This window comes from Rhamphochromis longiceps, linkage group LG20, assembly GCF_057381845.1.
Source record: "Rhamphochromis longiceps isolate RC_006_pf linkage group LG20, R_longiceps_female_GT1.1, whole genome shotgun sequence".
Taxonomy (NCBI): domain Eukaryota; kingdom Metazoa; phylum Chordata; class Actinopteri; order Cichliformes; family Cichlidae; genus Rhamphochromis; species Rhamphochromis longiceps.
The window spans coordinates 35356770-35373746 of NC_140576.1; the positions used below are offsets into that span (position 1 = coordinate 35356770).

The following is a 16977-nucleotide window of genomic DNA, read 5'->3' on the forward strand; positions in this document are numbered from 1 at the left end:
CGCTCCAGGGTCTTCATCAGGTGGGATGTCAGAGCCACCGGCCTGTAGCTGTTGAGGTCCTTGGGGCGTGAAGTCTTTGGCACTGGTACAACACAGGAGGTTTTCCAGAGCTGTGGGACTCTTCCCAACCTCAGGCTCAGGTTGAAGAGGTGCTCCATCACCCCACACAGTTGGTCCGCGCAGGACCTGACGACCCTCGAGCTGATGCCATCTGGACATCTATATATGTTTGATTGTAATTTCTGGTGTAATGAAATTACTTTAAAAAAAAAAAATTCCAATCATTATTATTAATCAGATATTAAAGTGTTCATAATAATTTAAAACATATTTACAATTAGAAATAAATTATTTCTTTTTCTGGGAACTTTTTATTGACATTATAAAATATAAAAATGCTTAAAAATAAAGAATATAAAACATCCAGAAGCTCTGCTGAACACCCATGAATGACTGAAGTGATGCTGTGGCAGCACTGCTGTGTTTACCAAAAGCAATACGAAGCAGATGTTTTGATAATTAAAATAAAAACAAGCAGAAACTTTTAGAAAAAAGTGAAGCTTATTAACTGGAATCCATTAGAAATCGCTTCATGAGGTCGGCATTTGTGAAATCTGCAGCTGCTGCAGGACTCAGGAGTAATTCCAGATGTTTCAGCAGATGTTGAGCTGCCGGCGGAGGCTTGAATGTGCTTCACTGCTGCCACCTGCTGGACGCAGGGAGAACTGCACTTCATGATGAAACAGTCCAATGGTGTGAAAGGAAAGCTGCAAAGAGCCGAGTCTCGAGTTTATGATGATTGTTTCTATTAAACAACATCAGAAGATTTCAGACCAAAACAGTCACAAGCTGCTCACAAGTGAGCCGTAAACTTAATAATTAATAATTAATAAGTGTCGCAGTAGCAGCTGGGACAGGTGTTAATCATTTAAAGACAACAAACACATGTGCATGCTCATTCACATGATTTATACAGCCTGTTTTCCTCCTGTAGACCTGAGGAAGGATTGCTCCTGAGAAACCTGTTCACTGTGTTATCGCTGTGTTCACAGACTGGAGTCCAAACATCAGAGATCAGTTTTATTCTCGTGTAAAGTGTCATGTGACCCTTCAGATCTGAGTCACTGCAGCTCCCTGCACTTTGGTACCTCTCAGTCTTCACGGTTTTGTCTGCAGGCTTAAATTACCTCCAAAAACCCAAACGCGTGTTCTAATGTCACAGCCTCCCCTCCAGCAGGTGGCGACACACACACGCCGTTTGTGCTCCTCGGTCAAAACTACAGAAGAGGAAAACAATAATGATGCGGACACAAAGAGATTTTTGCAGATTTTTGGTGAGCTTGTAAAACGAGCGAGAGGCTGCAGCTTCAACCGGAGAAGCGACTCTTCTTCTCCTCCTTCTCCTTCTTCTTCTGTGAATTCACAGCAGCTGCAGCAGCTCATGGTGAGTCCGGGTTTGTTTGTCACGTTGTACTGATGGAGGAGAAGAGAGGAGCAGCTCCCTTTTTCTCCATCCTGCAGCCTAAACGCGGCTAAAATCTGCAGAAAAGTAAACGGAGTCTGGTCGGAGCGGAGCAGCAGAGGCGTGAGGAGAGCTCTGCTTCTGCAGGAGGTTAAAGCTGGTGATCAGGGAGGACTGGAGATGCTGTCACGTGGTTCGTGCAGGCTGCATGTGGAGAAATCAGCTGTTAAATCACTGCACGGTGGCGGGTTTCAGGTGTCACCAGGCGGGTTTTTTAAAGGACACTTTAGTGGTTTTAATGCAGGCTCGTCTGTTTCACATGCTTCTGTTTTCCTTTACCTTGCAGTTACTTCCGACAATCAATTCATGATGCAAATAAAGAGGTAAAATGAGTAACACACCACACTTTCAGTCTGATGTCGTTGTGTGCAGTCTTTGCTTCTGCACACCTTTGGTGGCTCGGACAGGGAAATATTAGTTATTAATGTTAAACAGACAGTGATGTCTTAATTGATGTGAATGAATTTGTGTGGATCCTGTAGACCAATGTAATACAGACTTAGTGCGATAACAGACTGCGCCTTGTTTTTGTGGATATTGTTGAGTTATAAACAGATCGAATGAGCCTCCGGGTCCTGGTTTTGTGTCTGGACTTTGGTCTCTGGGGTTTAATCCAGGTGTTAGAGTATAGATCAAATGTATTAAATAAAACTGTTCTTAGACCTGAAACTGGTCTGATGAGATCTAGATTTTTTATATTTTCCAAATAAAAGCCGCTCCACAGTCTCAGTAGTAATCTAGTCCAGGGATCCGCAGGTCTCAGAGGAGTATTTTTTAGGTCCTGAACCGGGTCTGGAGTTTCCTGTCACGTTTCTTCTGAATCCAGGTTCCTCAGGGGGAGTGGGTTTCTAGCTGCTCAGCAGTGCCGCTGTTCTGAGAAATCGTCCTACACGTATTATAATTTGACAGCGACTTTTGACTAATCCAAACCATAACCATAATAAGTGTTCACAATGGGTTAAAAATTATGTAAATTTGGGAGTTGTGTTACGCGAATGCGCAGAAACAACGGGTAGGATGATTTGTGAGGTAGGATAGATTCCCAGTCCCCCCGAAAACGATGTACTGGGAGTTCAATGTTCTCACTGGCTTTAGTGAGCCTTGAACCCCGGTTAGCTATCGAGCTGGTGGGTAACAGACGTCTCCGAAAACGTCGGAGCGCTTTTACAAATATATGATGTCTTGATAAACCGAGCAGATATTTGAAGTTTACACAGCTACATTCTCGCCTGAAAATATTTTAAATGTTTATTTTGTGACCCAGACAGAGTAATAAGAGTAATATTAAAACTAAGTAGCTGCCGCCATTGTTGGAAACTGGAATTGGCTGGGCCGCGCTAGGAATTCTGGGATAGGTTGGGCCACGATGGATACACCCGACCCATCCTTCAAATCTGGGGAAATGAAGGATGCATTTGTCGGCCGCGTTTGGAGGAGTCTTCGAATTTGGACAGCCTTCGTCGCTGTGACAGAATCGGCCTACAAATGGGGCCCCTGAATTTCTTCTTCTTCAGAGTTTAACGGCAGCTGGCATCCTTGTATATGCAGTGCTGCCATCTTCTGTTTCAGTGCGTTATTACACTTAAATCCTGCTGCTTATTCCTGCGTCTTTCAGGATCTTACAAAGCTTCAAACGTCGAGTCGTCTATTAAATTAGTCGTTGACAATTTTGATAGTCGACGTAATCGTGACTAGTCGACTAATCGTGGCAGCCCTACTTAGCATTATTTTAGTGAAATATCCAAGGCCTTCCCTGGATGGGAGCATTTGATGCTCTAAAACTTGTGTATACCTTTCTGCACTCATGGTTACAGATGTGCAAGTGTTCAATTCCAAAGGCACTAATGGACTCCTGTACCCTCAGAGGCTTTTGAACTGAGTGCTGATAACAGGCTGGATGGTCCCGCTCCTCCTTAGTCCGAGGGACATGGCGTCCATATTTTCCAGAAATAATTTAAAATGTTGATACTGCTGACCTCAGATCAGTTTTTCCACTGTCTCAGTCCAGCTTTGGCTCAGAGATTTGTGGGTCTGAACATCACAGGCATCCAATTTTTGGCCTTGTCCACTGCACACAGAGATTTCTTCAGATTATCTGATGATATTACGGACTGCAGATGATGGAATATTTATGTTGAGCAGCATTATTCTGAAAGTGTAACTCTGAAGAGTGAAACGCGGCCCCTCTGCGAGGCTCTTTTTATACCCAAACATGTCACTGACATGTTCCCAGTTAAATCTGACTGGTTGCAAAATGTTCAGAATATTAGATGAAATAGTAAAATGTCTCAGTCTAAACAGTTTATTCACTGTTGTGAATAAAATCTGGGTTTATGATATTTCTAAGTCATTGCATTCTGTTTTTATTTACATTTCACTTTTTAGGGTTTGTAGTGCAGACTAACAGCTGCTACAGACAACCCAGTGGTATGAGTGTTACAGGAAAAGCACTGTACTGTAATTTAGTATTAAAAGGGCTAAAGGATGTGGGTACTTTGGTCAGTAGGGCTGGAAAATATGTCTTATATTAATAAAGTTTAGCCTGTTTGAAGCCAAAAAAGACTCTGGATAATCTGCTCAGGTAAGCACAACACAGAGCAGTCTGCTGGTGCCACACACAGCTCTGCAGGCTGCGATGCTCTGAGGGGGGCACCGTCAGAATAATGTGGACCAACCAGTAACGTGGGCTACTCCAGTTTGTGTTGGTGCTGCTGTTGCTGGTCTTTCGCGATGAACACAGAAGACGAATCCTCTTTGTAGTAAAACCGAGTGAGATCTCTGATGATGAACTCTTTTCAGGTTTGTGTGTTTCTTGTTTGTTTGTCAGTCTGAAGAGGCTGCAGGAGCAGAGCGAGCCCCGGATGAGGAGGAGGGGGAGGAAGGGGAGGAGGGGGGAGGAAGAGGAGGAAAAGTGGAGGGAGGTGAAGAAGGTGACGGAGGAGGAGGACGGGGCAGATTTCCCATGGACACCATGAGCGCTCCGGTTTACTGTGTCTGCAGGAAACCAGATATCAACTGCTTCATGATGTAACACACTTTATTTATTTATCTGTAAACAATAAACAAACAAACACAGCTGTTAACCCTAACCTGTCTGTCTGTGTGTCCGTCAGAGGGTGCGACAGCTGCACGGAGTGGTTTCATGGAGACTGTATTGGAGTTTCGGAGAAGGCAGCCAAAGCCATCAGAGTGTGGTACTGCCCGCCCTGCAGAAGTCAGTGTCCCTCCTCTCTGAGCTGGAAGAAAACATAATGTGTATTAGTCCACTGATAAAAATAGACCTCTGAATATTTGCTTTAAGACTGAATTCATTTACAGAAATCCTCTTTAAACTAGCTTAAAGGGGATTTTTTATAGTTTTTCTCATTTTGTGTCATATATACACTGCTCAAAGGTTTAGCATCAAACCTCTGGGATATGGATGTGGTCACTTAAGGAGCAGAAGAGGTCGTGAATCAGTTTCAGCTGCTCTGGTGTTAATCAGAATCAGAGAGACTTTATTTATCCCCAAGGGGCAACTAAGAAACTAATGAAACTAACAACAGGTGTACTAGAGGAGCTATCGTTTGTTCCGTGGTGTCCCAAAATAAACAGTTTATGGCAATATTTTTTAATCGTTTTGATGGTCACTGTAGAATTTCTTAAAGTTCTCTCTTTCTCTTATATTTTCATATAACCACACTACAGACGGACAAGCGACTGTTTTTATGCGTTGTCGTTACCAACAACGATGGCTCTGCCATCCGCTTGTTTATTTTCCACATAGACCTTTCACAATAAAGCTGAAGATCCTGTTGAGATTTTTCAAAATAAACTGAATCATGTGAAATAGTATGCAGAGTGTTTACAGATGAGACGCTAAAAAGAGCCGTCATGTGCTAAAAAATAAACCTTAGAACAGGCTTTCCCCGCAGCACGAGTAATAAATACTCACAAAGAAAACTTGACTCCAGGCACACGACGCCCAGCTGAAAACTCTTCACGCAAGTCGAGTTGCCCAGTTCACAGAATTTACAGAAAATGTAAAATTTTTGTGATAAATCTCGTTGTTGGGACAATAAATGTCTTATATTGGGATATGAGATTTTGGTCGTATCGCACAGCCCTAATCTGGACCCTACAGAAGTTGCACATTTAATACGTGCCATTGCCAGAAGGTCTGCTGTGACTCCCAGCACAGTCTCAGGAGCATGGAGGAGATTCCAGGAGACTTACAGTGACTCTCAGAGAGCTGGATAGGGACTAGAAACCCATCAGCAGCACCGGTATCTGCTCCTTTGTGCACGGAGGAACAGGATGGGCACTGTCAGAGCTACAAAATGACTTCCTGTAGAGCACTGGTGTCAATGTCTGAGGCTCCTGCACTCACTGCTTATCAGTGATGGTCTGTGGAGTCTTATCCATGGAGGGATGCACAGACCTCTACAGGCCATTAAATCCTTGGACCCACTGTCAGACCCTACAGTGGTGCAGGGGATCCTGGGTTCCTCTTACTGCACGACAATGCCCAACCTCATGTGGTGAGAGCATGCAGGCAGCTCCAGGAGGATGAATGAATTGATACCATTGACTGTCCCTATATTTGACTGACATAAATCCATTAGGACACCTCTGGGACATCATGCTTCTGCCCATCTGCCAGGTTGCACTTCAGACTGTCCAGGAGATCAGTGATGTCCGGGTCCAGATCTGAGAGGACACCCCCCCCCCCAATCCTTTTTTTTCCTTACACATTACCCAGTTTTATCAGATATCCAGCACCATAATTTTTTCTCCCATTGACATCTGTTGTGTCTCCTATGACTTTTTTGTGCAGTGTATTTGAGATGGCCAATGTTCCACAGATGAGAAAAACTGGTTTGTACAGGACAAGCTGATCAAAAGAGCCACTTTAACGTGAAGGAGGTTTTTAAACTATAAATCCTGTAATGTTTCTCTAGTCTCAGAATAAAAACCTCGAGCTGTTGAAGAGCACAGTTGGTCCTCTTCAGGTGTTAAAGCTGTGATCTGTGCGTTGTGTTGTCTGCAGACAGAGACTCTTCGCTGGAGATTAAATACCGTCAGAAGAAGATGAAGGAGGAGAGAGAGTCGGAACCGGAGAGAGATGATAAAACTGATGGAGATGGAAGCTCCACCCCCCAGCAGAAGACTGACAAGAGGCGGGGCTCACAGGTACCCAAGAGATCACATGACACAGTTCAGCCAGCACTTTAACTGCTCAGGCTGGGGTTAGGCTGACTTACACCTCAGAGGGTCAAACTAACTTTTACCTGCTACTAGTTAAAGTATCTTAACCTTCAACTTCTTCCTTTCCGTATCCATCAGCTGACAATTTTAGCTGCTCTTACATATGAATTTTCAAACTTTTAAGTCCTTTAAGTGCTTAGGTTGAAGCTCCAGCCACAATCCGGGTTTTCGCGGGAGACTTGGAGTGTCGATGCCGTTCATACCGCTTCGGTTTCCTTGTTCGTTTTTCCAGATCAAGCGTTCGGCGAGGATGTGTGGAGAGTGTGACGCCTGCCTGAGGACGGAGGACTGCGCTCAGTGCGACTTCTGTAAAGACATGAAGAAGTTTGGAGGCCCGAACAAAATCAGACAGAAGTGCCGGCTCCGGCAGTGTGAGGTCCGAGCCCGGGTACGTGAATAAACCTCATTGTCATACAGTGAAAATGTGCGAGTGGAGGGAAATAAAAATCCCTGAAACTGAGGCAGACAGTGTGATCGATTTGTGTACGTGTGTGTGTGCGCGCTTTGTTTTACACTTACACATGTCATGTCTTCACAGCGCTACAGCCGGTGCTCATACATGAGAAAATTTAACAGTCAAAACCACAGCAGGTCACCAGTAGACAGTTTCATTACATTTTTTTGTCTAATTGCAGAATACTAATAACATAGCTGGTTACTTTCTTATGAAGGGCCACAAGTGCCAAAATGACTTAAAGAACTCCATCATTAACCCTTTGAAGCCGGTCAGAGTGGGCACGCTCTTTTTTGTGTAACTATTTTTAAATCCCGGTAGCACTGCAACCGCATAAGCTAGCGCAATAATTTTTTTTGCATATGAAACCGGAGGAGTTGTACTTACATCTTATGCCATCAGCTTGTCCTCGGTCACGGTTTCCTTCCACATAAAGTTTTGCAAAAATTGCATAAAAAGCGCTTGCAGCAACAAAAACATAATATTCCAGAAACACGATTTGCCGATCCGATCAGCTGTTCGTAACACTTCCCACATTGAAACAGACGTCAGCGTGAATGATCGCATGTCCACCATTTCCTGCCCGAAACCGGAAGTGACGTCATTTTCGCGGAAAATTTAGTTTTTTACTTGTAGGCCTTAAGAGCCTATACTGGTGTTTTTATAAGTCATGTTTGACTTTATGCTTTTCTGAATAGTTTCTGGGATGCTTAGAACTCGAATTGCACAGCTGGAAATAGTTTATTTTGATGCACCTGCTGTTTTCTTTGCAAATTTGCATCATAGGATTGTTTTTCATTTTTCCTGCAGTGTATATAAAAATTGGTGTATCTCAAAAATAAAACTATGAAGACACTCAAAATAAATTTCCTGTTGTAAACTATTTTTTGCAACTTTTTTGTATTTAAAGTTTTGAGGGATAAACCTCTTAAATTTCTCCAAGTAGAAATATATGTAAAAAAAAAACAAAAACGATTTTAAATTTTTTTGTAGTTTATTGCACTTTTTTGCAATTAATGTAGTTACTATGGACTTAATGCATACATATTATTAAAATATGGGCTATAACAGTTGTATTGATGTATAGCAACTTGAAATGCTCCCAAAAATGGCACTACAGCATGTAAAAATATAAAGTAAGCTCTGGCGGACTTGGTTCTATGGTAGGTCTTAAAGGGTTAACTAACTTATTAAATGTATCATATATTAAGTAAATATATACATAATTCATTCAATTTTAATTTGTTACTTTTAAATATTCTATTTATGAACCGTCTTTATCATAATTAATAGCAGGTCTAATTAATATAATTTATTATAATAATGCAACCAACCTCTTACTCAATGTGCACTACCAAAGATTACATTGTACCTTATATTGCACCTGCTCCTTTGCAATGCACCTTACAGCATATATAACTTGTATACAGGTGTATATATCTATGTATCTTTTATTCTAAAGCAATTTTAATGTAAAAAAATCTACATACTGCTAATGGAGAGACGCCGAACTGCCTTTCATTGTTCTTGTCTTCTTCTTCTATTATCTTATCTTATCATTTAATAAATTATTAGATTTTTATTTCCAATTAAAATTAATTAAATACATATTTAATTAATTATGTATTTATCTAAGTAATTGCTGTCACAATTAATCAGTTAATTAATATTTTTAATTGTCATTAATTATTGACATATTTAATTAATTATTTACTGATGTATTTGATTAATTCATTTTGGCACTCTTGGCCCACCATAGTAAATACATTACTGCAGCCTGACTGGGACTGATGAATCGTCATGTTGCTGAGCTTTGGCTGCACGCAGTCTTGGCAGCAGCGATCCTTCATATTTGCTTTTGTAAATGAGTGAGTCAGGCCGTAAACACTGACCAGCACAGGGTAGCAGAGGAATGACACATTTAAAAGAGGTTCAAGAGTTCAAGGTACACTGTATAACTGAAACTGTAAAGTCAGGGCAAAAGCTTTAGCCTTGCAAATCTTTGTAAATGATTTCATGGTTTCAAGAACTTTTTAAAGCGTCTTTTTTTCAGGTTCAAGTTGTGGTAGGAAATTGATCCAGTTCTTTTTTTAAGACTTGAGGGAGAAAAAGACAAAAAATGTTGGAGACTTTCAGTCAAACTACAGACACAGGTAGTTCAGCTGCAAGCTGGGTGTTTATTTAACCCAGGCGATCACAAAGTCACATTAAAACAACAAAGGAAGGAAAAAGTCGAGGTTAGCAAATAGCTGTGTCCATAAAGAAGGTCAGCTGAACAGAGCACTGCTCAGAAAAAGATAACAAAAGAAGAACTGGTCTAACCAGAAGAGCGAGGACTGAACGCAGCAAAGGAACGCCTGTTAAACACAAAGGGGAAAAACCACAGAGACAATAACTAAACTCGGTACACAGATCCCCCACCCCCCGTGCTGTCACAGCGAGTGGTTTGGTCCATTTGCTACCCCTCTGCATTTTAACCAGCTCCACCCTCTATTTCCTGTTTTGTTCAACCAGGAAGGACTGGAGCAGCACACAGGTAACTCTGACAAAAGGTAGTTAATGCTGGTTATTTAAATCAATGACAGAACAAATCAAATATGCACATCAGAGTTTTGTAGTTTCCTAAAATGTTAATCAAACAGGTGAAATGTATACTGCAGCACTTTGGTAACTGCTAGAAAAGTTCCCTTTAAATGTGGAAATGATGCAGCAGAATTCATCTTTGATTTCCATGTTGCATCTAGTTAGAGGATGAATATTACAGAATTTTTATTTCACATAAATGGTTCGTATTTCCTGGTTTTTCTGTTGTTGGGCTTCTTTGCTTTAGGGGTGATGGATCTACAATCTTATAGTCACTGTAGATCTGAGGATTCATTCTGGAGCAGGTGGGCAAATCATTTTCCCAAGTGGCCACATGAGAAACCAGAGAATTTCAAAGATATGCAAAGTTGTTGCTGTTTTTCCTGTAGTTTAATTATTTCATCTGCAGATTTTCAGGTTTTTTCTGTTCTTCGGGGAGAGAACTCTAGCCTTTTTAAGCTTGACCAGTTGATTTCAAAGTTTGGTTCAATGTCTGAGCTGGGAATGCAAAGCACGGCAGACAGGTGACTGTTGCTGAGAGCATCTGTATCAGGATTTGTTAAGCTTCCTCAGTGAAAATGTTTGTTTACATTTAAAGGTGGATCTTAGCTTTAAGAGAGCTAACATCTTCTGAGTATGTGTCCTTATGTGTGCAAAGTTCTCCTCTTTGAGAGAAGAATAAAAATCTGACTTGAAGTGCTCTGCTAGCAGCGAATCAGACTGCAGGTCACTGAGTTCACTGGATGCATGATCAACACTGCAGCTGAGGACAATTCACTCGTAACTGTTTTGAAGTCTTCAGATTGCCTTGAAAACTCATCATGCAGGACTCCTAACATACATGAGTACCATCTGAAGCGATAAGCTGATGTTATGGCTTCTTTCACTGTTGGCATGTCTCTGATGAGAAACTTTTTTTATGAAAGCCTTCATCGGCCTGTACATTGTATGTGTGCTTACAGTGCTGTATTTAGTCCATTCATGCATACATGTCAACAGCAAATTCAAGATCTGCCTTATGTTCTGTGTCTGAGAGCTCTGGAGTGTCCTTTCTTTTCACAAAACCCTCTTTTTTGCCCTTTGCCCAGGCTGAGCCACCTGATAGCGATGCGGTAGCTTATATCACTATGTTTAGCCTTATGCTGCTCTAAAAGTGCAACTGCCTGTCTGTGGTTCAGTGCGCCTGCCCTGATGTAGTTAACTATTTTGGTTAACACATTAGCAGCATGGTTAATTTTTAGTGCTGGTTACTCAACACCTGCTGGTGTGTACTGCACTGCAGAAATGCCAATTTCAGTCACTCTGTCTCGCATCCACACCTTCCAGCTTGTTCCATTTCAGCCTATCCAAGCGTGTAGTTACCTGTGTGGGAAAAAACACTCCCTGTCAGAGTTCCTGTCGAGTCACGTATCTCATAAACGTCCAGTGCATTTACAGCAAAGCTGCATTTGCTTGCATACACTAACATAAATTCTTTTTTTTTTGCCTTCAAAATAAAAGCACCAAAGTTGTGTTATAGTTTCCCACAAAACTGTAAAAAAAAAAAAAAATCATTAAGGCATTATCTAATGGAGAGTTGATCAAAGACTGTTTGGTGGTTTAAATGGCACAAACTACATGATTATTTAATTATTTAAAATTTGAATCCCATTTCCCTTTGATGGCACACGTGGCTGCTGGTCCATACGATGCCTGGGTCTGATCTAGGAGCAGATCTCTGCACTTGGCAGTCATCTCAAAATCCCTCTGGGCATTTATTTGAACAGTTCTCTTGAAGAATTATATAAATTAACTTTAATTTCACAAGTAACCTGGATTTTTTTTTTTAAAGCTTCTATAAAATCATTATTCAAACCTGATTTTAAAGAAGCTGCTAAAAGTTTTCCGACTTTGACCCTGAAATGCATTCTTCTCCCACCATCTTTGCTGTTACACAGTTCTCCTATAGTTTTCAGATTCTTTGAGTAAAACATTAAAGCGCTTTGATTCGTCAGTAAGATGAAAAGAGTTACACATTGACATCAGTCCGTGTATCGATTACAACTGTGAGATTAAAGTTCTGGATCTTTGTCTCTGGTTACCGTAGCGATGGGGCTTTTTAGAGTGGAGGATGGTTGTTTCCCGCTCCATACTTTTGTTCTAGCTTTAGACGTTTCTCGCATGACATCATGCATGTAATGTTTGTGAGTGGTCCAACATGTTGGACTTGATACAAGCACTCATAGCAAGGGAAAAATGTGTATTCTTAGACTGGTTGGCAAGTGATTCCTGGGCTTTGAGTAGTCGGTAAGAAAAATACTTTATAAATACAGGTATATATGACAAGAAAGGCATAATGTGTCACCTTTAACAAGGGATTCAAATTGATGGTGAACTGCTAACTCGTTCTGATTGTTAAAGATGTCCGTTAGACAGATGTCCGTTATTGCTGTGCTAATGATGCTGTTTACTCTGCATATGTTCTCTGAGCAGAAGATGCTTCGGGTCAAGGATGAGGAGATGAGTCGCAGCGGTGCCAAGGGGCGGAGCCTGTCGAGAAAAGGGCCGGGGCATCACACTGAAGAGGAGGAAGATGACGAGGAGGAGGGTTTCAGTGAGAGTGAGCTGGAGCTGTACGAGCAATACAAAGCTGCCGGATACAGAGACCTGGTCAGTGTGTGCAGGTGTTTCCAACCAATCAGCTGCCAGGCAGGCACTTTCTGTGTGCGTGACACGTCTTCTTGTTGCAGGTGTGGCACAGTGAAGAGGATGATGCTCAGTCCGACTCTCTGAGGAAGAAGGCGGTGAAGGTGAAACACGTGAAGAGACACGAGAAGAAGCCGGAGAAGAAGGTGAGAGCGGTTAGATCACCTGACCACAGATGTCACTTATGATGTCACTAACACACCCGTCCTCGTGCAGAAGTCCGTGTCTGTTCCTAAAGAGGAGGCAAAGCCTCGGCGCCACAAAGTGAAGCAGCGTCACAGAGAGCGTGTGCGGCACAGTGAGCGAGCGGGAGAGGGTGGAGTAAAAGAAGTAGGCGGAGCTTTGAGGCAGTGTCTGGGTCCAGGATGCATCGAGCCGGCGAGGGCCAACTCCAAATACTGCTCCGAGGAGTGCGGCATGAAGCTCGCCGCCAAGTGAGTCTGAGATCATCTAAATGTTCATGTGAACACGACACGGCTGACACGGCAAGCCCGCCAGAGAATTCAGCAGTTTCTAAATTCAGCAGTTCTATGCTGAAGTTAGAAAGCTTGTATCAAGTCAGCTACCATATCTAATTGGACCGTTGAGTCCATTAACCCTTTTTACACGTGAAAAAAGAAGTGCATACTATTTGTTCCAAACACAAACTGGCAGGTTATTTCTGAAATACAAAACTTTGGTCATCTTTCCAGAGGTGAAACACGTCCATTGCCGCCATTGATTTTTTTTTTTCTGGTCAGTCACTTTGCTGTGCAGCAGCTCTGAGAAGGTGAGAGGACTTGCCTAATGTGAATTTGACTGGCTTCCCATTCTTCTCACACAGTTTCTAACAGCATCCAGCTCAGCTGCTTAGCATAGATCTGACTATTCGAGAGCATATTATGCTCACCGCTTTGGTTTTGGTGGTGATATCGTCACAGATACCGCTGTAGTAAATGATAGGTGTTGCTATTCAGAGAAAACCTCTGCATCATCCCTGATTGAAGAGAAGTTAAACCAAAAGGGAAGAAACTGCCACGATTTTTTTCTCCAAGGTTTTCTCCAGAGTTTCATGAAGCTGTTGCAGCATCTCCTTGCTGTATAATCCGATATTCTGTGCTTCTGCAGGTAAAAAAGATTGGTGGTAAAAACCGCCAAAATTGTGCACGACCACCCGAGATGGCACCAAAATGTGATTTGTGCCAGCACTTCTAGTGCTGTGTATTAGGTGCCGTGTACACCTTATTACTGTGTACTCTGGGGTTTCACCCAGGACCTCAAACTTATGCAGAAAGCAAACATGACATTGTCTGTTAACTTGGTGTAATTTGGTTTCTCAGAACCAGTACATGTTTCTGAAATCTGTTGGTTCTTTGACGCCTCGTCTCTGTCTCTCAGTCGCATCTATGAGATCCTGCCTCAGAGGATCCAGCAGTGGCAGCAGAGTCCCTGCATTGCCGAGGAGATTGGACGCAGACAGCTGGAGCGGATCAGGAAAGAGCAGCAGGCGGCGAGGATGCGTCTCACGCTGATGGAGAAACGCTTCCATGAGCTAGAAGGCATCATCGCCAATGCCAAACTTCAGCAAGTCCAACAGCACGAGGAGGTCTGTGGCAACCGCAGCCACCCAGTGCACTCCGCTGTTAGTGTGATCAGCTGTTAGTTAGTCTCCTCTCTCTTTGTCTCTGCAGGTGACTGAGGGTGACGGTGACGACACAGACTTTCAGATCTTCTGTGTTTCCTGCAGTCACCCCGTCAATCCGAAGGTGGCTCTGCGTCATATGGAGCGATGCTACGCTAAGGTTAGCTTAAAGAAACAGGAAGTGTGTCCACCTGGGGTCTGTACTGGATATGAATTACAGCTGCCTTAATGAGGTGATCAAACAGGAAATTAATAACAGCGATGTGGGAACAAAGGCCACAATAAACCAGTGAAATTCAGTGACAGCTGGAAAAATGACCTTTAGCAAATTCACCCAATGCTGCTGTTCAAATCTTCTGTTTAAAAGAGCTACTCATCTGGAGTTTAATAATAAATGAGGATAATAAGTTCTCCCTAAAAGATTATTGATGCAACCTAGCACCCCTGAGGTCCTCCACTTTTAACACCATTGGTCTAAGTCTGCACATGAAGTCAGAATATTAGCAGGCATATGGTGGTTATGGCACAGCAGCTAGTTTTACATCCCCTGGCATGACAGTTAGCTGTTCTGAGGTAAATTGTGGGTAATGTAGGCACCAAGGAAAACTGTTTAATCTGATCTTTCTGTTTCTTTGTCCGACAGTATGAGAGTCAAACATCGTTTGGTTCCATGTATCCAACACGCATAGAGGGGTAAGACCGTGCACCTGTCCGTCCCTCGTGTCTTTACCCGTTCCTCTGTTTGTGTCTCATCTCTCTCTGTCTCTCTCAGAGCCACCAGGTTATTCTGCGATGTCTACAACCCTCAAAGTAAGACGTACTGTAAGCGGCTGCAGGTTTTATGTCCTGAACACTCCAGAGATCCAAAGGTTTGTTTATGTCTACAGAAAACAACTTATGACTCGATCAAGGCTTTAATCCGCTGCTCTTTTCCTCCCTTTCTTAAACTCAATGAAGAACTTTTTTTTATTTTAGCAAATGTCTGTGGGGCTCTAAAATATTATGTTGGTGTGCTCTTACATAACTTGTCAGCTGTGGATATTTAAAACATGTCTCTGTTCAGGTTAACTTACTGTCTCAAGTCTTTAAAGGACATAACATCAGAAATTGGATGCTGCACAGTTTTAATGTGGCATGTGGTCCTGAGTCTGGACTCAGAGTCTGGAGAAGAGTACAAAGTCAGGATTGGTTGGTCCTGGCTTTGGGCTCAGAGACTCAGATGTTCCTGACGCTTTATTGACTCTGGAGTCTTTGGTCCTGACTCTGGAGACAGTCAGGCAGAGTCTGGTTCTGACTCTGAGCTAGCTGATCCCGACTCTGGTCCTGACTCTGGACTAGCTGGTGCTGACTCTGGTCCTGGCTCTGGACTCAAAGTCAGGCAGACATTTTCCTGATTCTTTGTTATTGACTTCCTGTTGCAGGTCCCAGCAGACGAGGTGTGCGGATGTCCTCTGGTCAAAGATGTGTTTGAGCCAACCGGCGAGTTCTGTCGGGTGTCTAAGAGGAAGTGCAACAAGCATTACTGCTGGGAGAAACTTCGCCGGGCCGAAGTCGACCTGGAGAGAGTCCGAGTGGTATCTCTATTCATACAAACTTTATTTAGTGCCTCGTCATTAACATTAAGACACACCTGGACTTTTCTAACTCTCTCTTTGTCTCTGTCAGTGGTATAAACTGGACGAGCTGTTCGAGCAGGAGAGGAATCTGAGGACCGCCATGACCAACCGAGCCGGTTTATTGGCTCTGATGTTGCACCAGACCATCCAGCACGACCCAATCACCACTGACCTGCGCTCTGCCAAGGACAGGTAGACAGGTGACGTCAGGCAGACGTTTTCCTGGATGAGTTTAACGCTCGTTTGCAGTTTTATTGTGGAAATTTGTGGGAAGGTGAGTCAGAGCAATGTTTCATTCACAAGTGAACAAAAAACAAGAGAGATTTGATTCTGACTCCAGCCTCATTCAAACTCAGACCTCATCTGATTTTAGGAAGTCAAACCGTTTTTATATTTCATATTCACACTACAAATGTAGGAAACCTGAGCTCATGGATGGACACTCAACTAAACCTTCTGCTTAGGTAACGCTGCCATGAAAGCTGGATCTCAGCTTAGCTTTGTGGGCAGTTGTATCCTCACTGTTAGTTTTAATAAGCTGGGGATGACTGGACACACAAATATGATCACATTTGATCCTGAATGAGCCATGATGTCTACATGAGGTGCTTATGTGTCCTCCTCGTCCTGGAAAGCTGCTCTCATTCAGTTTAACCTACAAGTATTATACTACCCACATCCGACCAATCTGAAATGTGGCTGTGCTTTGGAAATGTGTCTTAAGGTTGATGATGAAACACTACATGTTCACTAAAGATGCACACATTTTATAAATCTCTAAGTCATCTTGTTACAACTCATTCCTCCTGGTTTCTTTTTACAATGTGAGCCTGTTGCAGTTCAAATAAAAATTGTGTAAATATCAGTTTAAACTTTCCCCCATAGGATCATCAAAAAAAGTAAGCATAGAAGAAAAAAAATCAAATGCTAGCCAAAAAAAAGATAGATTCTGTGACTTGATTGGCTCTTGTTTCAGTCTAAGTGAATAAACAGCCAATCGGGTAAGCATAGGAAATAAATTTTAAGCACAAAGAGCTGAAGTCAAGTGAAATTAATTAATTAAATAAATAAAAAGAAATGTCCTGATAAAGAACTCTTGGTTGTATATTGATAAAAGTCAAACTTTTCTGTGTGACTTTAATTTCCCTCTGAGAGGAAACCCTTCATTTCGATGTCTCGTTTTTTTATATCTGTTTTTATCCAAAGTGTTATCATTATGTTGTTGTTTGTTCAAAATGTTTCAATAAAG

General features: G+C 42.4%; 1 protein-coding gene across 1 annotated transcript; it reads left to right on the forward strand.

Moving 5' to 3' along the window:
* Window positions 1-1198: 1198 nt before the first annotated feature.
* Window positions 1199-16970, forward strand: cxxc1a (CXXC finger protein 1a). Its single transcript, XM_085394697.1, has 14 exons — window positions 1199-1444; window positions 4350-4549; window positions 4636-4736; window positions 6552-6694; window positions 7002-7157; window positions 12279-12455; window positions 12536-12637; window positions 12708-12925; window positions 13869-14076; window positions 14162-14272; window positions 14756-14805; window positions 14885-14981; window positions 15534-15686; window positions 15778-16970. Exons 1-14 carry the CDS (start codon window positions 1214-1216, stop codon window positions 15922-15924), a joined length of 2094 nt encoding a protein of 697 aa, XP_085250823.1. The 5' UTR covers window positions 1199-1213; the 3' UTR covers window positions 15925-16970.
* Window positions 16971-16977: the final 7 nt, after the last annotated feature.